The sequence below is a fragment of the Silene latifolia genome, chromosome 9 (genome assembly GCF_048544455.1).
Source record: "Silene latifolia isolate original U9 population chromosome 9, ASM4854445v1, whole genome shotgun sequence".
Lineage (NCBI taxonomy): Eukaryota > Viridiplantae > Streptophyta > Magnoliopsida > Caryophyllales > Caryophyllaceae > Silene > Silene latifolia.
The window spans coordinates 141,862,254-141,887,390 of NC_133534.1; the positions used below are offsets into that span (position 1 = coordinate 141,862,254).

At 37.6% G+C, this 25,137-nt stretch overlaps 2 protein-coding genes across 2 annotated transcripts; both read right to left on the reverse strand.

Annotated features, from left to right (window-relative positions):
- Positions 1 to 297: 297 nt before the first annotated feature.
- LOC141601681 (uncharacterized) lies at positions 298 to 927 on the reverse strand. Its single transcript, XM_074421975.1, has 2 exons — positions 583 to 927; positions 298 to 471 (listed from the first exon to the last, which is right to left on the reverse strand). The coding sequence occupies exons 1-2, from the start codon at positions 925 to 927 to the stop codon at positions 298 to 300; spliced, it is 519 nt and encodes a 172-aa protein (XP_074278076.1).
- A 123-nt stretch (positions 928 to 1,050) lies between these two features.
- On the reverse strand, positions 1,051 to 2,361 carry LOC141601683 (uncharacterized). Its single transcript, XM_074421977.1, has one exon. It carries the CDS (start codon positions 2,359 to 2,361, stop codon positions 1,051 to 1,053), a length of 1,311 nt encoding a protein of 436 aa, XP_074278078.1.
- Between the last annotated feature and the right edge of the window lie 22,776 nt (positions 2,362 to 25,137).

Genomic DNA, 25,137 nt, shown 5'->3' on the forward strand with positions numbered 1-25,137 from the left:
GAAGTCATTCCCATCCAAATATGTTAATCGAACAGCGCCTCCTAACGGAATCTTCTTTACCAAATAAGGGCCTGTCCAATTTGGTTTAAACTTACCCCTTGGGTTAATAGGTAACAGAGCTCTAACCGACTTGAGAACTAAGTCTCTTTCGCTAATTCCCCTTGGTTTCACCTTTTTGTTGAAAGCTCTCTCTATCCTTTTCTAGTAGAGTTGGACATGATACAATGCGTTCAAACACCGCTCGTCGAGCATGACCAGTGAATCATACCTTGGTTGAACCCAATTTGCTTCGGGAACCTAGCTTTCCAGTAGGATCCTTAGGGATGGTATTTCTAGCTCATCTGGTTGAACTGCTTCCATTCCATATACCAAGTAATACGGGGTTGCAGCCATTGCTATTCTAATTGAAGTTTTATACCCCCATAATGCGAAGGGTATCTTCTCAGGCCACTCCTTATAGTTCTCAGACATCTTCCTCAAAATGATTGTAACCGTTTTATTAGCAGCCTCTACCGAAGCATTTGTTTATGGTCGGTATGGTGATGACTTGTGGTGCTTGATCTTATACTTTTCAAGTATAACCGTGGTCTCGGCTTGGAAATGGGTTCCATGATGACTGATGAACTCATGTGGTACTCCGTACCGACAAATGATGTCATTCTGAATGAACTGTGCTACTTGCTTCGCTTTTAGCACTTTGTAAGACTTAGCCTTTACCCACTTTGTGAAGTAGTCAATTGCAACATGAATAAAACAGTGCCCTCCAGTTCCTGATGGGTTTACGTTTCCAATGATGTCGATTCCCCAGGTTGAAAATGGCCAGGGCGACGTCATGGTGTATAACATAGAAGGTGCCACATGCTGTACATTTGTGAATATCTGACAATTGTGACAGTGCCTGACATACTTGCAATAATCTGCTTCCATCGTTGTCCAATAATAACCAAGCCTTATGATCTTACGGACTAACATATGAGCATACATGTGTGGCCCACATTCACCGTCATGGACTTCCTCCATAACCTTCTCAGCCGTTGGTTTATCGATGCATCACAACAAAACACCTTGAGCCGTATTCTTATACAATTGCTCATCATCAGTCCTGATGAATTGGACGGATAACATTCGCAAAGCGCGCTTCCCACGCATGTCAAGGTCGGGAGGATACTCTCCTGTTTCCTTGAATTTCAAAATGGCTGTGTACCAGGGTTCGGTTTCACCTTCCTCGGAATCATCTATTGCATTCACATAGGCAGGTGACGATCTTCGTTCGATACATATTGGCATACTATCTATGTGGTCTGGAATGTTGATCAGGGCAGCTAGCTTGGACAACGCATCTACAAACTGATTTCCCTCTCTCGGTAGGTGAACATATCGAATATCCTCAAAGTACTTCTCCAATTCTTTGATTCTGGTTTGATATAGGGCCAATCTTTGGCTCTTAATTTTCCATGACCCACCCACTTGATTGATCACAAGGGAGGAGTCTCCATGTACTAACAACTTCTTCACACCCAAGTCAAGAGCACTGCCTAAACCAAGCAAACATGCTTCATATTCAGCGGCGGCGTTTGTGACATTGAAATCCAGCTTGATGGACACGGGCACGTGTTCACCTATTGGCGAAATAAGAAGAATGCCCACTCCATATCCCATGTAGTTCGATGCTCCATAGAAATACAAATCCCATACGTCATTCTCGACGTGAACCAAGTCTTCGTCGGGAAATGACCAAGTGTCGACGACTTCTGTTTCTTTGATTGAATTGTCGGCGAGGAAATCGGCAACCGCCTTTCCCTTGATCACATTCAAAGGTACATACTTGAGATCGAACTCTGATAACATGAGGGTCCATCTCGACATTCTTCTATTTAGCACTGGTTTTTCAAAAGAGTACTTGATCAGATCCATTTTGGAGTAGACACTCACGCTGTAACTAAGCATGTAATGTCTTAATTTCTTCGTTGCCCTGACTTGGGCCAAACACGTCTTTTCAAAAGATGTATACTTTACTTCATAGTTTAAGAACTTTTTACTGATGTAGTAAATAGCTCTTTCTTCTTTGTCAACTGTTTGGGCAAATATAGCCCCCATCGCTGTATCCGTAACAGTTAGATATAGTGATGACGGCAGCCCGACTACTGGTGGGCTTAAAACTGGTGGAGAATATAATACTTCCTTTATTTTATCAAACGCGGCCTGACACTGGTCATCCCACATAACATGTTCTCTAACCTTCAGTTTCTTAAAGATCGGCTCACAAATCATCGTCAACTTCGCGATGAAACGGCTTATGTATTGAACTCTTCTCAGGAAACCTCGAATTTCTTTCTCGGTCTCAGAATGGGGCATTTCCATGATGGCTTTGATCTTTTATGGGTCTACTTCGATGCCACGGTGGCTAAGGATATAACCCAACAGTTTGCTAGAGGTGACCCTGAAAGCACACTTTTGCGGATTCAGTCTCATGTTGTACTTTCGCAATCTTTCAAAGAATTATTGTAGTGCCCCAGGATGGCCACCATGTTCCTTTGACTTGACTATCATGTCATCGACATAAACTTCAACTTCTTTGTGCATCATATCACATAGCAACATCGTTGCCGTTCTCTGGTACGTCGCCCCGGCATTTATGAAACCGAAAGGCATTACTGTCTAACAATAGGTTCCCCATTGTGACGTAAATGTTGTATTATTCATGTCTTCCTCGGCCATCTTAATTTGATTGTAACCAGCATATCCGTCCATGAAAGATAGTAATGCATGATTTGCGGTATTGTCAACGAAGATATCAATGTGATGTAACGGAAAGTCGTCCTTCGGATTAGCTTTGTTTAGATCCCGAAAGTCCACGCACACGCGAACCTTACCATCTTTGTTTGGTACTGGCACTACATTGGCGACCCAATCGGAATACTCTGACACCTTAATGAACCCGGCTTTGAGTTGTTTATCAATTTCTTCCTTAACCTTTGAAGACCACTTCGAACGCATTCTGCGTAGCTTCTGCTTTATTGGTTTGAACCCTGGTTTGATTGGGATCCTGTGCTCTGCAATTTCCCTATCAATTCCCGGCATATATTTGTAAGATCATGCGAAATCATCTTTGAACTCAATCAGAAGATCAATGAATCCTTGTCCCTCTACGGGATATAAGGTAGTTCCTATCTTAAGCTCCTGTGGTTCTAGGGTGGTTCTCACATTGATAGTTTCAGTATCTTCGATCACCGAGTTTCTTTGGTCATATTATTCTAACCCTCTAACCAATTGTGGAGGTGGTTCTACCTCCTCTTCTTCTTCTTCTTCAACCTGCTCACCTTCGGCCTCATTCTCAATGTCACTACTAAAATAATTATTTTCAACAACTGAATTGCAATGTAAATAAAAAAAGTCATAAGCAAGCTGGTTCATCTTATTATTATTAATTTGAAACTGCACGAAATGCGATAACATTTGAGCCAACTGATCAAAGGTCAGTGGCAAGACAACAGAGGTACTCGGTACAGGCCCCAAGATACTAGAATTTGAAAGGGGTGCATTGAAAGGAAAGACCTGGGAGGGGGCGGCTTCGACACCTGACTCCTTAGACTCAGACATAGGACTCTTATCAGATTCGGACTCGGACTCAGACTCGGACTCAGACTCGGAACCATCATCCAACTTGAACATTTCTCCTTCTCCGGTAGTCAACTTGAAGAGGAGTCCCTTATCTGGAACATCCTTGGCAATAGAAGTGTGGCTCGCCTTCTCAACTCGATAGGAGCGCCCGGATCGAGTAAAATGATCGGACTCAAGGACCACCTGCCTTAGCTTCAAGATTTCATCTTGGGTTCGTGGGACAATCTTTCCTTTGGTAAGGTAGATATCATCTTCATTATCGTCCCAAACTCCATGGACTTTGATCGTGTTCCCTTTGAAGGGTTTAGTTTTCAGTACTTGTCGTTAGGAGCACCTAGACTAAAACACAATTTATAACTTCACAAACAACTCTACAATTAGTAAAGAGGCAAGTAAAGGTCGGATCCCAAGGGGCGGGAATTGAGATGAGATTTTCTATTGCAACTAGTGGTGTCTATGGGTGTCACAATTTGGGGTTTGAAGTAGAAGATCACTAAACTAAATAGCAATTAAAGTAAACAAGCAAGATGATTAAAAAGAGATGTAAACAATTCATAAAAGGCACTAGGGTGTCATGAGGTCATAGGGGATTCATGGGAATTGATCATACAAACATATTCTCAAATTATAAGCAAGCAATTATTGTTGTGATGGATCGAGTTGGTTTATTTCTTACAATCCTAGGAAAGTTTGGGTCCCGGAGCCGAATCGATTAGATTGTACAACACCTACAAGTCGACTTAGTCTTCCCTACTCAACTATATGCATGGTCTAATGAGACTCGAGTTGGTTTATGTCTTACAAGTCTCATTGAAAAGATAGGTGATGGGTAAAAAATGCAAGGATTCATAGGCTCACATTTCATCAAACATAACATGTGCATAAGTTGAGATCACAACAAGCAAGCAAAGAAACTATGAAAACATATTAGATTAAGCATGATTCATTCCCCATGTTGGTTTCCCCTAATTACCCATTAACCCTAGCTAAGGAAACTACTCACTCATTATCATGTTGAACATGCCAGCAAGGTTGTCAATCATACCAACAAAGTAAAACATGATGAATAAATGAAAATAATTAACAATAATTAAAAAGGGATTAAGAGAATTATACCTACTAATGATTCCAATAATAAAGCAAAGAATAATAGAAGTACTTGATGCTTGATTGGAAGGTTGTCAATCTCCCAATAATAACCCAAATAATCTTCAATTACCCAAAACAAAGGATGAACAAGAGAGAGATTAAGGAAATGAAACTTGTATTAAAATTTGATTAAATGTTGATTACAAGATTAAAGAGAGATTTGATTGATATTAACTACACTAAAGATTGCTAAGAAGAACATGATCTTCTAATTAGACTAATGGGGTATTTATAGTGGGGATTAGGTATATAAATTAGGGTTAACTAAGGGCTTAAATGACGATTAAGTCCTTGAGGAATCGCCAGTCTCTAGGGAGACTCCGGTCTCCTTTTTGCCGGTCTTAGAAAAATATGTGCATCCTTCCTTGAAGCTTGTAGAAGACGAAAAGGCTGTTAGAGAATCCGGGCGTCTTAGGCACGGGACGGGCGGATTCTGGTGATTCTGGATGGGCGTCCAGATGGGGAAGACGGGCGGATTCTAGATGTTTTGGACGGGCGTCCACAGGGGGAAGACACTCGGATTGTGGTTGTTGGTGAAGGAAATGTAGATTCATATACATATTAACATACTCATATATGTCATAATTAATTTGTCATAAAATTAAATACGGATTTTATGCATGCAAACAATAATAAAATAGAGGAGAAATCATGTCCTTACTTTGATGATTTCGGTTTAATGGGCACAAGAGAGATCACCTTTCTCTCTTGTTCTTGAGCTTTTCCTTATGGAAGAACAAAGATCCAAGTTTAGGATCTCTCCCTAAGCTTTATACCCAAGGCTTTCTCTTAAATTAATTAATATTACAAATACTAGTATAATATTAATCAAGTAGAAAATTGAACCAAAATATTTTTAACACTTTGAATATTTCGGTTTTTAGAGAGAAAGAGAGGAGGATTTTTATTCTCTCTAAAATTGTATTTTGGATGATAGATGGAATGAATGAATAATACACTACACTTAGTATATTATTAGGTAAAATTATAGGAAAAACAATGATGGTTTTTTCTTCCCAAAACCGTGTAAGAGGAGAGCTTTAGGGGAGCCAATGCATGGAAAAATTGTTCTTCACAATGAACAATAGGCTTGCATGGCTAGTGACTAGTGCAATCATCATGCCTTCCACTAATTACAATCAACATATAATTAGCTCAACAACCCTCTAATTTTTGGCCCACTTAATAATATGGATTCCATATTATTTTTGTCAATTGTCAATATGTCACATGTCATATGTGATATAAATTTGTTATGTATTTTTAACATATTAAAAATCAACGTATTAATAAAAATACGTCACATACAAAAATCGACTTAGTAATTTCATAATTACTTGTGCCAAAATATTTTACCATTTATAAATTACAACTGATTGTATTTATAACAATTCATTCAATTTAATTGTTACATTAAACAATTATTTTATCCGAGTAATGATACAATTCAATTACTCAGACCGTATCTTATTTAATCACATTTCAATATGATACGTAAATTTTACTTCCAAAATCGTCCGTCAATTTTCAAGTAATTTAATTAACTCGCAACATTATACGATTAATTAAATAATCAATTAAGAGTGTTGCCCTATAGGTATGACCTAGGGGTCAACTCGATCACCACCGTCACACGACGAGAATGTCAAACTCTAGTCACCAATCATTACCGATATATGTTGACCAGTTGACAAGAATAAAAAATTACTTCCCAATTGTATTCTATATAATGAGATTTAAACATGTGATCATCATGATCAACAATCGTGATCGCATTATTGTCGGAGGACACATATTCCAACAATCTCCCACTTGTCCTCGACAAGTGTGCGTCACCAATTCTCTTGTCCTATTACTATCTCCCATTCAATGCAAGGTGTCTTTTAGGTCGTACTTGCAAGTGATCATATCGAGAGTGGTTTCCTCGATCTGGAGAATAACTGTTTGACCGGACTTATCTATCATAGATACTTTCCGAGCGTGGCCACGCATTTCCAGTTCATTACTCCTCGAGTGGCCCCGAGATATTGTTATAACCCCGACTAGGGGTGGACAATTCCTATCGCACTCATTCCCTTCGACTAGCCACAGCCATCATAACCCAAAATATGCCCATTTGACCCCATTTACGAAGGTCGTAGTAACACAAATCAAAGTTAATCTGAAATCGTGCCATCTTAGGCGAATAGTCTTTAGTCAAAAGAATCGACTCATTTGAATACTATAGTAGCTCTCGCCACGACCAGGCTATATAAATTTGCAGAACTCTATAAGCGGTCATAAGGCCCGACAAAATGTTCCTAACATCTGCCTATGTGATCGACTAGTCATCTCACATGACTCTATGGCACTTGAACTTGCCATCAATCGCATCACACTCTAGTCACTTCGAGACGTCACCTCATATAAGTAACTATGGGCATAAACAATGTTAATCCATGTTCACTTTAACGGGGTTCAATTGTCTCTACAACCCGTTTGGATATAACAATGTACAAGGTGAGTTAATAATAACTCAAACGACAAATGTCGACATCACACTCGGGTAGTCAATATCATATTACAACCTTGTGATGTATATCATCAGTGTAAACACTTATTGATTGCAATAGAAGTTTAACATCCCATGTGTCCATGTGTTCAAACTTCTTACACTTGCAATTTCCTTCACATTCATGTTCTCATAGCATGAATCTTACCAAGTACACATCAAGGTTCCCGACCTTGGTTTCGGTTCTTTAACTTGAAAGAACTTTCTTATCGATTATCTCATAACGAACGAATTTGTGATGAATGATATAACTTGTACTGATCAAGTACTCCATCCACACACAATGCACTAGGTATATGTTTTGTAGAATCTTGTAACAATTGACAAGATTATTTAGCTTAGCACTTCTCACAAGTCCTAGCTTAACTAGGAAAGATTATTTTTGAATAACCTCTTATTCAACCAAGCATCTTTCCAAAACTTCTCATTTCTCTTTCTAGGCTTGAAAGATTTGGGATTCTCATAAATCCTTATATGTGCTTGGATTTTCTACAATATGTGTAACCTCTTAACACACAATGGAACATTCCGTCAAGCACCGAAATCGTTCATCGGATTCTACTTGAGAATTCATGACGTTTCTTTTATGGCTCACAAATCAATCATCATGCTCTTACGCATACGATTCATAATTGGACATGTACATGATTATTCTAATGGCGGAAACATTAGTTACTAATAATCATGAGATCAACCGTTTATAGGTTCAATGAACGACCATGACTGCTAATGGCAATTCCATTTTCATTTATATGAATAACCTACGTGAATGTTGATACGATGTGTATCTCTTAATACTAATCCAACATCCCTTGATGCAATTGGATTCATCATTGTCCATTTTCATCCAGAATTGAAAACTCAAATGCTTCTTTATGAAAGAAGGTATTAGCTCGTCATTCTTTAATGAGTGATGAGTTGTAAACATTCAAAGGATGATAGCTCCCACTAAATTCCATGTCTTAACATGAGAATTTCTTAACTCCCACTCACTTCTACACATTTCGAAATTGACTTTTCAATCGAAATTTATCCAAGTATTGAAATATAAATCGCATTGCCAAGTTATTAGGATAAAACCATATATGTTCCCATCATATCCTTTCAAAATACCTATTTTGAAGTGGTCTCATCTTAACCTTACGGAAAGAGATTTTTAAATCTCCAACACACTCATGTCATAATGATGTGTAGCAATGTCATTATTCAAGTATAAACAATATCTAGAATACGTCCTTCGCAAATACCCTTTTGGAAGGAGGTTTAACCATTTCATAGTGAGGTTAAGCAATGACATTTGCGTGGTTAAAACTTTGGCCATTGAAGATATCGGTATATCAATCTTTGCAACTCGATCATAACTAGTATGTTACTGTGATTCATTTAGGCTCTTAAGTAAATCTCAAGGTTGAAACTATTGGTCAAATTATTTCATAAACTTAGTCAAAAACTTGTCGAGACTTTACATTAGTCATTTTCTTCCAAAACTTTCTTTTGGTCTCCTCGTGTAGTTATCTTGAGAAAATTCTCTTATGATTACTACACTTGGTCTCTTTAGTCATATAGAACTAACTTGAGACCATAGATCTCATCTATTCGGTATACTATGTAAATAGATATAGCTTTATTCAAATCATTCTCTCTTGCGTAGATCTTCATATACACAAGTACACAAACTTATCTTGCCTTGTGTGTTGTGTCCTCATTTTTCTCCCACTCTATCTTTAGAATAAATACACTATAGATTCAAAGATAGCATATGAGACACAAATTAATGATGTTGAATTATAAGGAGAACTACCTCATAGGTTGACTAATAGTTATTGATTTTATATGTGTACTTGGTGATTGACATACCTTTAAGAGAGTTCATAGACTCAAAATCGCTTTATAAATGATCATACACACGCCTTAAGCATGTGGACATATAATGAAACCCGTCATTATATTTGTCTATTAGATCACTTTAAGTGACTAATCTTATGTTTCAAAACGCAAGCATTTTAAAGATGAAATTTAGAACATTAAAAAAAAGGATAAATGATAAAACGGGTGACTTGGGTTGCAAACCAAGTCACCATCATCCAAAATAAAACTCATTATCCAAAATACCTTTCCATGTCAAACACGGAAACATAAGGTTCTAAAATCCAAAACATTACTTAAAATAAGACAATGAAAAACAAAGCTCCATAAAAGCTATCCTTAGCTTCTCCATGGTTTCTCATGCTTGTTTTTCTTTTCCCTTGTCTTTGCTTGGTGGAGGCCCTATTTACAATAAAAGGGAGATACATTATCACAACTTTGCATCATAATACCATAGTTGAATTAGAAACATAAAAGAAGGTTAGTCATTTACCTACTGGAGTGATCTTTCCAGCTTTGATATCACCAAGGTATTTGGAACAATTTCTTTTCCAATGTCCCATGCCATTACAATAATGGCATTTATCAAGAGGACCCTTCTTGACTTTGGATGTGCTAGCTTCACAAGACTTAGCTTTGGTGAATGTGGGAGCTTGCTTTTTACCCTTCCTTCCACTCTTCTTGAATTTCCCCTTACTCTTAGTGCTTATATTAAGCACATCCTTGGGAGGGTTCACATTTAACCCCATGTCCCTCTCGGCTTGCACAAGTAACTTGTGCAATTCCTCAAGAGACACATCCTTGTCTTGCATGTTGAAATTCACCCGGAATTGCACATATGCCTTGACTTTGGACAAGGAGTGTAGAATCCTATCTACGATGAGTTCTTTGGGGATTTCAACCTTTTGAATTTTCAAGGTCTCGACAAGCTCCATGAGTTTGAGCACATGAAGGCTAACCTTTTGGCCCTCTTTGAAGTCGAGATCAAAGAATGCCGCGGCCGCCTCATATTGGACGATCCGCGGAGTTTGTGAAAACATGGTCACAAGTTTGGAGTAAATCTTATTAGCATTGCCCATTTTAAAGGCTCTCCTTTGGAGGTCCGCCTCCATTGCAAATATTAAGACATTTTTCATTGCGGCGGACTCCTTTTGGTAAGCCTCATATGCTTCCCTAGTGGCCGCGGTGGACCTAGTGGAGGGTTCGGGTGGAGAGGCCTCGGTAAGGTAACGAAGCTTGTCGTCACCTTCGGCGGCTAATTTGAGTTGGGCATCCCAATCGGAGAAATTTGACCCATTCTTTTCAAGTTTACATCGATCCATAAAGGATCGGAGCCAAGATGAAGTAGCGAGAGGTGTAGCATTAGGAGTTGGTGTTGGCGTTGCCATTGGTTATGAAAAAGAAGTGGTCTACAAAACAAAATATAAGGAGTAAAACAACCGTCGTTTTAATATTACTCGTAAAAATGTATGATTTAAACAAGTTTCATGCATTTTCTAGTGATCTCTACCCAACTAGATAAATGATTCCAAGACCCAAATTCATATCGACTTAGGCACGGGGTAGCCGATGCAACCTTTATCAATATAACTCGGTGGATTAACCTTTTAATCGATTCTACTTTTAGAACTCTTGGTCGATAAAATTACTCTAATATTTATCTATAGCCCAAAACACATCAACAAGGGCACGGGGTAGCCGATGCAACCCTTATCAATTACTTTTGTTGAGTTCAATCCAAATTTCGAATAAATGTGTCCATTATCCAAACCCACATCAACTTGGGCACGGGGTAGCCGATACATCCCTTATCAACATGAATTCGGTGGATTAACATTCATCACCCACTTCCTCTACGTAACAAGGTTTGTACCCCGGGGTAGCCGAGTGCACTCCCTCGCGAAATAGGTTTTCATGGTTTCTACTATTTGGTAAGGCTATGTCTCAATTGTTTGTTTTAGCGAGAGGTCATGTCAATTTATTATCTATCACGTTTTAAGTGAACTAAAGCGGTGAACTACGATAATTCTAATTGACACGGTCGATAAACTCGATAAAATAAAGATGCATGTTTTAGTTATGGCGATTTAGCGATGCATGTGACATAAAATAAAATGCAAGCATAAAGATAAAATCCTAGTATGGCCTTTCCTAAAATAGAAAAACTATGTAACTATTACATATTCGGAAACCAACTCCATTGGTCCCTTGAACTTCGGTTGTGGCACGCATCTCGAGGTAACACCGTCTTTATGTATCGCCATTCTTGAAGAAATCCGTCTTTGGGAACTCCGGAATGAATAAAATTACATAACAAATTACATAATTTCCTATTATACATTTTTAACTAAAATAAAATAAATCTATTAAATTACAAAACGGTGATACGAGATCACAATAAAAAATTACAACCGAATCGATATTCCCATACATTTCGGGAAATACCAATTAAATCTAAGGCCATACTAAGTAAAATTACATAATTCAAAATTACATAAATTAAAATTATGACAATCATAAAGAAAAATGCAGCATTATAATATGTATGAACATGCTCAATTTTATGCTAAATCGGCTTTTAATTAGCCAATATCGTATATTACTTGGTTTTTACGGATTTGCGTGATTTCAACATTTTATAATCACAAAAATACATAAACTCATATTTATGCATAAGTTAATTACCCTAACCTCTTAGGACTCAAAATATAGTCTTCACTAATAATTTGACCATAATTAACCCATATTTACAAAATTGTTCATAAATGGACCAAAAATACAAAAATAAGCTATTAAACTTCAAATAAATCACAAAATTTCAAATAAATTCAAAATTTGAAATTTAAACTCATGAACATTCTGGAAAATTTCCATGACACTCATAATGTCCAAAAACTTAGGTTAAAAATTTTGAAAATTTACCGGAAAAACAATGTTGCGGTTTATCGATTTTTAATAAAATAATCATAAAAACATGGAAAAATTATTTTCACTAACTTTTCAATTTTAGATCTGAAAAGGATAATAAAATGCAACATTAGACGTTTTTCCTAAGTCATAGATTATGATTTATTAATTTTCACTAATAATGTCACTATTTATGCTATTTTTCTTCAAAAATTCATAAATCATGCAAAAGGACTTCTTTATAGCCAATTATTTTACACACATCTTGTAAAATTGCGTGTGACAACATATTAATTTTCTATGACCAGATTCGAAATTTAACTCATATTAACCTATTTATCACTTAAATCCGAATTTAATAATGAGAAATTCATTTTTCGAGCATAACAAGTCCAAAAAATATGAAAATTTACAGGTTATCGCAAAATAATATATGTGACAACATATCCAAAAACCAAGTGAAAATTCGAAGTATAGCTAATTTTAGACCAAAAATGACATTTTTACTCATAAAATCACATTTAAATGCCATTATTGTAAATTATGAACAATAAAAATCCGAAAAATTAACCAAAATATCCTAAAACATTTTAGGACCAGAAATATTAACATGCATGGATTAATTTCGTGATATCTCATAATAACACAAATTTTACAAGTTTTATTTGTTATTCTTATAACTCGGAAAAACTTTTAACCAATTTGCATGCAAACAACCGTGGCTCTGATACCAATTGAAGGAAATGTAGATTCATATACATATTAACATACTCATATATGTCATAATTAATTTGTCATAAAATTAAATACGGATTTTATGCATGCAAACAATAATAAAATAGAGGAGAAATCATGTCCTTACTTTGATGATTTCGGTTTAATGGGCACAAGAGAGATCACCTTTCTCTCTTGTTCTTGAGCTTTTCCTTATGGAAGAACAAAGATCCAAGTTTAGGATCTCTCCCTAAGCTTTATACCCAAGGCTTTCTCTTAAATTAATTAATATTACAAATACTAGTATAATATTAATCAAGTAGAAAATTGAACCAAAATATTTTTAACACTTTGAATATTTCGGTTTTTAGAGAGAAAGAGAGGAGGATTTTTATTCTCTCTAAAATTGTATTTTGGATGATAGATGGAATGAATGAATAATACACTACACTTAGTATATTATTAGGTAAAATTATAGGAAAAACAATGATGGTTTTTTCTTCCCAAAACCGTGTAAGAGGAGAGCTTTAGGGGAGCCAATGCATGGAAAAATTGTTCTTCACAATGAACAATAGGCTTGCATGGCTAGTGACTAGTGCAATCATCATGCCTTCCACTAATTACAATCAACATATAATTAGCTCAACAACCCTCTAATTTTCGGCCCACTTAATAATATGGATTCCATATTATTTTTGTCAATTGTCAATATGTCACATGTCATATGTGATATAAATTTGTTATGTATTTTTAACATATTAAAAATCAACGTATTAATAAAAATACGTCACATACAAAAATCGACTTAGTAATTTCATAATTACTTGTGCCAAAATATTTTACCATTTATAAATTACAACTGATTGTATTTATAACAATTCATTCAATTTAATTGTTACATTAAACAATTATTTCATCCGAGTAATGATACAATTCAATTACTCAGACCGTATCTTATTTAATCACATTTCAATATGATACGTAAATTTTACTTCCAAACTCGTCCGTCAATTTTCAAGTAATTTAATTAACTCGCAACATTATACGATTAATTAAATAATCAATTAAGAGTGTTGCCCTATAGGTATGACCTAGGGGGTCAACTGATCACCACCGTCACACGACAGTAATGTCAAACTCTAGTCAGCCAATCATTACCGATATATGTTGACCAGTTGACAGTAACAAAATTACTTCCCAATTGTATTCTATATAATGAGATTTAAACATGTGATCATCATGATCAACAGTCGTGATCGCATTATTGTCGGAGGACACATATTCCAACAGCTGGACGGGCGTCTTGTAGACAATCCGCTCGGATTGTCTTACAGCTTCTTTCCTTCTTCTTTTCTTCCTTTTTCTTCAAAAAATACTTGAGGATTTCCCCGGGGATGCAAGGGTTTTTTCTCATCATTGCCCATCTACTATAGTATGTACACAGGCCTTCTAATCTTGTCTTCTCTTTGATGCTTGGTCATTGAATTCAATCAATTTAGCCTCATTTTGCCATGAAAATGCAAGGTTTGCACTCCTTTCCTACCAAGGACACAAAACCTCAAAGAATATGCAAAACAAAGGACTAAAGACAATAAATGACCCAAATATGCACTAAAAAGCATGGGAACAAGGCTAATTCGGGGACTAAATGTGCTTAAATTATGGTCACATCAGACTTCATCCTCACTTTCCGGGTTTGGAAAATACCTGGGGCAACCCACAAGTACTTTCCCTAAAAAGAGATTTTTGGACCGATGGTGGTCCTGGGCCGAAGGGTCATAGCGGGTACTTCCCGAGAGTTTCAGTCGACTTTGCATGAGCTCAATTCGTTTCCCAAGTTCAGACATTTCCGATGGGGTAGTTACAACTTTTCCCCACTCAGCTTAGCTACGACAACATCCATTGCTTTCTTTCGGGTTTGAGGTTGACTTTCTACAAGAAAAACCCCAAACCAATCAATACTCGAATCAAAATCCCCTACATAAATAATGACTCGACTCACAGACTTGACCTTTGACTCAGACTTGACTCAAAGACATAACTAGACCCAGGAAATGAGCTAAATGGCTCACTTGTAAAGGGTCACATGGGAGAGGGGTCTAGGCCTAACAAGGGTTATGACTCGACTCAACTAACTTCTTGACTTAGACTTGACATCAATTTGGTGTGACTAACCCATGGTTCATGAGTTCATGGAAAATGTCCTAGGTGGTCTAAATTGGACGTTTGGTGGTTTGACTTTGACCAAATGGTCGACATACTTGACTTGGACCCAAGAGGTGGCCTGGGTAACCCACTAGGGTTGTGTACTAGACTAGACAAACGGTTCACTTGAACCCATAACATGACTAGACTTGACTCGAAACATATTCTATGCTTGGGTGTGGTGAGATATCATTTCGGAATTGATTTGGAAATGGATTATTTGAAAATGAGATTTTAAATGGGCGGCATGCCGGCTATAAAAATCTCATTTTGGTCGAAAAACCTATATCTATTTTGGCAGCATTCCGAGTTTGAAAACATGCTTGATTTGAAGACGGTTTTCGAAAAAAATGGTTTCACAAAACAGTTTGAGATTTTCGAAAAAAGCATGGAGGATGATCACATAGCACATAAGCATTCGCATATTAATTTTGCATGAACCTAGACTCTTCTAAGTCTCGGTCAGTCCTCTAATTGGGTATATGCCAATGATCCACCTTATCAAAGAAAGGCAAGCCTCCCATAAGTAGAAGTGTGCAATATGGTAAGAGCAAGTACTTAAAGATCTCGGCGGTACCATCTTGATATTTAAATCGGCATAGTGGACGTCACCTCCTAACCATTGAGATCGACCCAATGGGTGAGGTGGTCCTCCTAAAGTCTCAATTGTGGTAATGCAAGGATGCAAATCGAATCATAGTGTTAGTCCTATTACCCATCATTTTCCTTTTCAAGTTACAACTCCCCACCGGAGTCGCCAAAATGTGGATGTGGGAATTTGATGTATCCACGGGGTTGAAAATCGTTTGGAGTCGCCACCAAATTTAAGGAAATTTGGGAACCATTTTTGAAAATGAGATTTGAGTTCGTTGTTGAAAGTACGTGATGGAAAGTTCATTAATAAAACACCCATCCTCGCCCCGTTGCAATAACAGCTTCTACTTGGGACTATGATGGCTAATTGGATAAGACTACAATCGTTATATGAGAGTGCAAAACACCATTTTGATCCTGACACGTGAGCTTGGTTTCTAATCGTTTAATGCATCTAATCTACTTTGTCCAAGTGATTTAGCATGTGAAATTTATTTGAGCTATGCTAACAAGCATCCACAAACATGGCTTAGATGGGAGTGGGGGAGCCGTTGGGGAGCTAAACTATTACAACCCAGACGATTCTCGTCGACTCGATTTGCAAACAATTGAATTAAAGTTACAACTCGATCTAAATACAATTGCTGGACATGACACTTGACACACGACACAAACTAGCCTATTTAGGCCTCGAAATTCGTGCCATATGGTGAGGCCACGGCTCACATGGATTTCGTGATCTTTGGCCTCATCATCGTTTTGCGCACTCGCTTTGATTTAATTAATTAAATACTTCAATTTAACCAAATAAAACAAAGGTTTTATAAAATTATTTTGACTCAAAATAAAGGACTAACTAGACCCATATTTAAAGTACAAATTACATTGCTTGAATGATAATGAAATAATTACAACGATTAAATAACAATAACAATTGAAATAAACCGCAATAACTAAACAAAACAAACCAAAAAGTGGCACGAAGGCCGAGACAACACACGGCCAAACAGGGTGATTGTGGACTATTCTAGTCATCGAGTGTCATGAATCGGATGCTAAGCATACGCAATTCAATTAGCGAGAAATCGTCATAAGAAGAGATGAGATCATTAAATTCTTTAAAGAAATTCATTTAAAATCCTATGTCGGGTTTTGTATGACCTATGAATGTCTAATTCATTTAACGTGCTTTCTACTTGTTAAATTGGCCAAGTTACGTTTTAACAATGATAAACGACATAACAAACATGCATACGTCATAAATCAAATAGATCAAATCAATCATGTGAATTAATCTTAACTATTTCATAATTAAAACTAAAACAAATCATTAAACATGTGGATTAAATTAATTACTTCGTAATTAAAATTAAACTGTAGTAAATCATGTGAGAATGAAATAAACTAACTAAAATTTCATTTTAATTAATTTAGATTATATTATCGTCATACAATTGGAAACTATTTCATTTTATAATTTAAACATGATAATTATTCTAACTAAACATGTTATCGTCATAAATTAAAATACTAAGCATGTGATTAATTAATCCTAACAGCAATTAAACCATCAACAAATCATAATTACGAGACATTAACAAATGAAACGGTAATTAAAAAACGAAAGAAAGGCCTTAAGGCTGTGTACCACACGAGCAAAAGGAAGGAATTAAGACGGGATTTTGTGCACCCTCAACTTACATGTAGACATGGATACCACTCGGGATCCCGTATGCAAGTGTTGCTTAGAAGCCGCGTCTTCAACGATTTTAAAACAAATATCGAAGCAAATTTAACAAAATCAATTTCGAAAACAAAAACAATTTTCTCGCGTAAAAGGCACTTCGTGTAGCGATTTTCAAATGAAGATTGTGACTTTGTTTTTTACTCAAATTTTAATCCGAAAGATGTTCTAGAATCCTTAGACTCCAAAGATTTTATTTTTAACAAAAACCCAGACCAAAAACGATTGTAAAATGATGAGAATTGGATGAGAACAGGTGTTGTCCAGAACGCGAGAAAACACAAACAAGAGAGCAAATTGATGCTCTAATGCTTGTCTAGTCCTTTTTATGATCCTTGTTCTTTGTTTCTGGGTATGGGAGGAGTTTAGGGTTGCTTTGTTACATGAGAAAGGAGGCCAATTGCTGGGGTTTCGAGTGCTCTCAAAACCGTATTCTTCCGTCGTGTTTCCGTCCCCTTTTTCGGTGTGTATGTGTTTGTTTATATAGGAAACGGGAATGGGGTGCTAGGGTTAGGTTATTTGGCTGCTTAGGAGTTGGCTTATGGGAGGAGTAAATGAATTTGGTCGAAATATGGAGTGTGGAGGAGATAATGTCGGTTTTGGAATGGATAGTGGAAGGATATTGTGTTCGGTTTTGAGAGGATTGTGTGAGCTGGTTGGATAGGAAAAATATCTTCTCTTACTTGGGGAATAAGTAAGAGAAAATAGGGAAGGGGATTGTTTGGATGGGAGCTCGAAAAGGGGACGGGTTTGCACCCTGTTTTGGCGCGGCAAAACAGGGGCTCGGGTTTGGGTTTGGGTTTGGGTGCGCGTTTGGATGTGGGTTTTGGTGTGGGTTTGGGCTAGGTTGGGACTTTGGGTCACAGGCTAGGTGGTGGGTGTGGTCTAGGTTGAATGGGAGTTGGGTTGGGTGGTGTTTAGGGTGTCGGGTTGGGCTCGGGAAAACAGGGGAAGGGGTTTGGTTGGGGACGCGGGTTTGGGGGAAGAAAAGGAGAGGAAAGGGTAGTGCTAAGGGGAATCGAACTCGGGACCATGGGGGGAATGAGATGTGCCAAAGCTACCCTCGAAACTCGAGTCCAAAACCGTTCAAAAAACGAGCTTTAAACCGTCTTAAAAACATCGTTTAAAACCGCTTGAAAAATCAATTCCTCGAATTAAAATAAAGCGATAAAATACGAAACCATCACACATTTCATTTCAAATAAATTCAAAATAAAAACTTTGAAGAATAATTTATTTTTCAAATAAATTATAAAGCTTTAAATTTTAAATAAACTCGAAAATATGAAAACCGATGAAATAAATTTCATTTATTTCGAAATAATTTAAATTTCATTTAAATTATAAAACCGTCAAATAACGCTTGTCCCGTATAACAAAACGGAATCCGTTAACGAGCGATGCAAGTAAACATGTGTCCTATCATCATCGGGTGTTTTGTTGGGATTTCTGCAAATTCCAATATCGACGGATACGGGTATCTACAAGAAATGATATTCATGAACATTATTGGTTCCTAACTCAAGAAAATGCTAGAGTTTTCACAAACATTGTGACATTAATTAGTGAAAACCTTGAAGATAATTAGTCAAGGGAATTAGTAATATATAAGGATGTTAAAAGAGATGAAAAGTCTCTTCACCCCTAGTCAAAGGGTTTTGTCAAGAGATATTGCCCAAGAAGTTGTTAGCCAATTAGAGTCATTGATTGATAAGCATAATAGCTTGAATTAGCGATTATGTAGATTATTGGATGATGGATTACAATAAATGAACGCTCGAATTAAAAAAGGAGAGCATATTAGGGGCTATCCTAGAACTATTAACGTTGGTTTTAGTGAGCCTAGCTCACGAAATCCTTTACCTACTCACTCAAGAGTGTATGAAGCACCATATGGTCAACCCAGCACAGAAATCGGACGTTTGACTATGGTGAGTCATCAAGGCATTTGGGAAAAAACAAAATGCATATGGTCATTAGCGTCGTGTGCCTGTTGAGAGAGGTGTTGATTATAAAGGTATTCGGTCACCAAGGCTAACGCTTGATACCAGTGGGATGTCACTTAATCAAGGAAGGTATCCTACACCCAGCACACAACCCTTAGCAGGGAATAGGGTTCTTGAACCTCCATTAGGTTATCCACCAACACTACAACGAAAACGAGGGATATATAGTGACGGGCACACTGACGGAAAAAACAAGCCGTCAGAAAACACGGGAAACTGACGGCTTTCTGACGTAATTTCCGTCAATACCTATTTCTGACGGAAATCCCGTCAGATACTATTGGCGCGTTGACAAAGTCAATGGCGCTAAAAACTATTTGACGGAAATTCCGTCAGTAATAGGTACTGACGGAATTTTCCTCGGATGGATTAGATATTTCAAATCCAGTGTGCAAACCAGCTGTCACAATAATTGAATCTCTGACGGAAATTCCATCAGTAAAGTTCAAATACTGACGGAATTTCCGTCAGAGACTCACTTATTGTGACGTGTACTATTGGGTGAATTATTGACAGAATAATTGTGCCTCTGACGGAATATCCGTCAGTAAAGTTAATAATACTGACGGAATTTCCGTCAGGAATACTAAATCACTGACAGAATTTCCGTCAGAGTCGTCTTTTATCTCAAACCCGCACTATCAAAAAAGGAAAATGAAGAGAGGTAAACTACAGAGAGAAAAGCTCTAAAATTCACAAAATATCTTGTCTGAGAATAACAGAAAAGCTCGAAACCCTAAAAATGGCAATAATGGCGAGAAAATCAAACCAAGCCTCCTCGTCCAAAATACCAAAAAAATCAAATTCTTTTTTAGTTCTTGCTACCCATAACCCTAACAATGGTCCGACTGATTCAGAGAGTGTAAAGACGAGGAACATCAATGAAATTACTGGAATTGCGCCTTTTGATCTTGAATCGGTTGAAATTGGTGAATCTAGAGAAGAGTGGCTGGTTCAAGGGAAGCGTAAGCAAACTTTGGAGACTATTGAAGAGGAACCTTCTAGTTTGATGCAGTGTAGTACTGAAGATGCGCAGGAAGAGTTAAACTACTGGAAAAATCCAGTCTACTGTTTCATTCTAGGAGCAAACCCTCCATGGGAAATAGTCGAAGGTTTTGCGCGTCGAATTTGGGCTAACTATCCAGTTGATAAGGTATCGTTCCTTCCGAATGGTATATTTTTAGTAAGATTTATGAATGAAGCCAGTAAGGTTGCTATTTTAAAACAGGGGCACTATTTGTTCGATAATAAACCTTTGATTGTGCGACATAGGCAACCTAATATTGAGTTAACTAAGGATGATGTTAAGAATGTTGCAGTATGGGTTAAACTCCTTGATTTACCACTCAAATTTTGGGGGAAATGTTTACCTAAGATTGCGGGACAACTTGGTACTTATCTCAGAAGTGATTCTTCTACTATGGAGAAAACTAGGTTAAGCTTTGCAAGGGTGTTAGTAGAAGTACCTTTTGGTGTCAAGCTCCCTGATGTTGTAAAATTCTTAGATGTGGATGGACAAGTGATTACTATTAAACTTGACTGGGAATGGAAACCTGTTCTGTGTGATGATTGTGGGAGAATTGGGCATGAAAGTTCACAGTGCAGGAAACCAAAACCTCAACCCAAAAAGAATGCTCCACCAACTAAGAAATGGGTACCTAAAAAGCCTAGTGCTACTGTTGCAACTGTGGTCATTGAAACGCCAGCTCCTGCTGACTCTGTTGCTCCACAGGTTGTTAAGCTAGTGTCTCCAGCCACAGTTTCTGCTGCTGAGATTACTGCTACTCCTAAGGAGGTTCAGCACCCGATTCAGGTGGTCTGGAATAAGGATGGCACTTATGGGCAAGTCAATACTCCAGTGAGGCCTGTTGTTTCATTGAGTAGAATAGCCATTATCAGAGCAGGCCAACAGTCTTCAAAGCTCTCTCAGTATACTTTCCTGGATGCAATGAATAATGCTACACTCAAAGTAGGAATTGGCACGAAAGGTAGTGTATTACTCCCAAGGGGGAGTAATGCATAACATTGGTTTTATGAATGTTAGGGGATTGAATAGTCCTGCCAAGCAGAAATTTGTTAAGTGGTTTATGCACTCTCATCAAGTAGGAATATTTGGTCTCCTTGAGACCAAGGTAAAACCTAGGTCTCTAAATAAGGTTCAAATGTATATTTGTGATGGTTGGTCTAGTACTACAAATACTACCTATCATCAGGGTGGAAGAGTATGGGTATTATGGAATCCCCAAAAATTTAAGATTCAATTTCTCTTTTATAGTGCTCAACTGATACACATGAAAGTTACTCATACATGTCTCAATTTTGAATTTTTCTGTTCTATGATTTATGCATTTAATGATCTCACTGAAAGGAAGTCTTTATGGCAAGATTTAAACCTGATGGCTACTCAGTATCAAGGTCTATGGGTTCTTTGTGGAGACTTTAACTGTGTTTTATCCCCTACTGAGAGACTGGGTGGACAAACTACTAATGAGGAGATGGAGGATTTCTAAGCTTGTATAGATTGTTGTGGTCTTATTGACAGCCCAGCTGTTGGTTCTCTATACACTTGGAACAATAAACAAGATCCACATACAAGAGTCTACTCTAGATTGGACGGGGTGTTAGTTAACCAGGAATGGCTAACTGCTAGGAGGGACTCTTTTGCTCAATTCTTGTATTATTCGGGATTCCACAAGTACTCTGAATAGTAGAAGAAGTTTTAAATATTTTACTATGTGGAGCCAGGTTGGAAATTTTATCCCTTGTGTGCAACAACATTGGCAAGTCTCATACCAGAGAACAAAAATGTATCAAGTTGTTATGAATTGAAGAGCTTGAAGAAACCTTGGAAAGCCTTGAATAGAGAACTTTTTGCTGATATAGAGAATAATGCAGTCCATGCTTGGAAGCAATTGGATAGCTTGTAGACCAGTTTAATGCAGAATCCCACTGATCCTAGTCTTATACTTCAAGAAATTGAAGCTGCAAAGGTGTATAGAGATTTACAGCAGGCAGCTGATAGTTTCCTTCTCCAAAAGTCTAAAGCTATTTGGGTCAATTTGGGAGATGATAATACTAGCTATTTTCATAAGATCCTGAAAGGGAGATATACTAGAAACAAAGTCCTAAAGATTGTTGATATAGATGGTCAGGAGCATTATGATGGTGACTATATTCAGCAGGCCTTCTTGCAGTACTATAAACTACTTCTGGGGACTGCATCTTCCACTTCTCCAGTTGTTATAGTGTAGTACAACAGGGTAAGATTTGCACTGATGACCACTGGCAAATTCTGTTATCACCTATCCACAAAAAAGAGATTCAGGAGGCCTTGTTTTCTATTCCTAATCATAAGGCTCCTGGGTCAGATGGGTTTTCTAGCTCTTTTTATAAGGATGCATGGCATGTGGTTGGTGAGGAGGTATGTGCTGCTATTCTTGATTTCTTCCATACTGGCAAACTGCTAAATCAGGTTAATCATACTTTTATTACCTTATTGCCAAAGTGTGAACTCCCTCAAGATGTGACTCAATTCAGACCCATAGCTTGTTGCAATGTCAGCTATAAAGTGATTTCTAAATTGCTATGCAATAGGCTCTCCCTTGTGTTACCTGAAATCATTAGTGAAACTCAGGGTGGGTTTATTAAAGGAAGGAATATCATTGAGAACATCCTAATTTGTCAGGATTTAGTCAGATTGTACAATAGGAAGTCTATTTCTCCAAGATGCTTGATTAAGGCAGACTTAATAAAAAGCTTATGATTCTGTTGATTGGGGTTTTTTGGATCAAATGATGGTTGCTCTAAACTTCCCTCCCAAGTTTATCAGCTTAATCATGGAGTGTGTCAAGTCTGCATCCTATTATCTTGTGCTTAATGGCCTAAATTTTGGATTTTTTAAAGGGGCTAAAGGTCTAAGACAAGGGGACCCTATATCTCCCTTGTTGTTCACCATTACTATGGAATATTTGAGTAGAGTTCTGAATCATGTGACTACTACAATGAAGTTTAAGTTCCATCCTTTGTGTGGTCATCTCAAATTATCCCACCTTATGTTTGCTGATGACCTCCTTATGTTCTCAAAAGGAGATGTAACTTCTATCATGATTCTGCTGCGTGCTTTTGCTACATTCTCAGCTGCTACAGGATTACATATGAACACAACCAAGTCCAATATCTATTTTAATGGAGTCTCCGATCACCTTAAAGCTGATATTTTACAAGTTTCAGGTTTTTCTGAGGGGAGTGTCCCCTTTAAATATCTTGGAGTACCAGTGTCTGCAGGCAGATTGAGTGTAAGGCAATATTCTGTCCTCATTGATAATGTTGTGGCTAGGATTAGGGCTTTTGGTACAAGACATTTATCATATGCTGACAGGCTCACTCTTGTTAACTCTGTTTTGACTACTCTTTACAACTATTGGGCCATTGTTTTCATTCTTCCAAAAGGAGTCTTGAGGAAGATTGATGCCATTTGCAGGAATTACTTATGGGATGGTGGTCCTGATTACATTAAGGTACCCATGGTGAGTTGGGAAAAAATTTGTGTGCCAAAGTGTGAAGGAGGTTTGGAGATAAAGGATAGCTACTCTTGGAATATAGCAACCATTGGAAAGCTTGTCTGGTGGATATTCACTAAACCTGCTAGTCTTTGGGTCAAATGGGTTGATCATTTATATATAAAAGGAGGTAACTGGCTCACCTATACCCCAGCTACTGATGCTACTTGGAGTTGGAAGACAATATGCAGGGTGAAGGATGCATTGCAAACTGGTTATTCTGCTGGTCAGTGGCTCCCTAATCCTGCAGGCTATACAATTTCAAGTGGTTACAGCTAGTGCAGAGTTACTCAGCCTACTGTGACTTCAGAGGATTCTGTGTGGAATAATTGGTGCTTACCTAGACATAATTTTATCAACTGGTTAACGGCAATGAAGGCTCTAAAGTTGGAGGACAAACTCTACAGTTTGGGGGTTCGTGCTGATGATATCTGCTTGTTATGTGCAGGGGCTACTGAAACACATGAACATTTACTGCATCAGTGCCTGCCCTTATACTGTACAACTGATGGGCAGGCTAAGCTCTTGCTTGCATCTAGTGCTTCCTGTCCAGCATACTTTGAATTGGATTCAAGGAAAGTCATGGTCTAAAGTCAAAAAAAAGAGTGGCTAATGCTTGGGTCCAGGCAGTCTATTATAGCATCTGGCAACAACGCAACCAGGTGAGGGTGGAAGGGTCTTTGTTGCACCCTAACAGTGTGATGGAAATTATCAGAAGCCTACTGAAAACACGTTCTATTTATTGGCTAAGAAATGTAATAAAAGCTAGAGATAAACAATGGATTATGGCATCTTTTATGTAATTTGTTAAATGCCATGTTCATTGTGCAAATTGTACCAAATGTTGGTAGTATGTAATAGCTTGTTTGCTCTTTAATGAAAGCTTACTTTTTACCAAAAAAAAAAAAAAAAAAAAAAAAAAACTCGCACTATCCCCTCGACACTTTACAAAATTTCCCCCCAAATCAATTAAAATCGCCCTAACCCTAACTCTCTAAAAACCCGACACCACCACCACCCTCCTCCACTTTCGGTGCCACCACCATAACCACCAACACCACCACGCCGTTGCTGTCACTATTAGGTAATTATCTTTGTCTTTTCTTCCTCTCTCCTTTCTCTTTTTCCTTTTCCTTCTCTTCTTTTCATTTTTCTTCTTCCACAGTCAAAGCCGCCCTGCCGCCGCCATACCGCCGCTGCCGCTGCCTCCTTGTTTCTCAT

What these genes read in the sequence shown, in the direction of transcription:
- LOC141601683 (XM_074421977.1), bottom strand. Translation starts at nt 2,361, where the DNA reads ATGGAAATGCCCCATTCTGAGACCGAGAAAGAAATTCGAGGTTTCCTG.
- LOC141601681 (XM_074421975.1), bottom strand. Translation starts at nt 927, where the DNA reads ATGGAAGCAGATTATTGCAAGTATGTCAGGCACTGTCACAATTGTCAG. An exon ending in ATTTCCAAGCCGAGACCACG is followed by an intron (nt 472 to 582) that starts GTTATACTTGAA and finishes ATTTTGAGGAAG; the next exon opens with ATGTCTGAGAACTATAAGGA.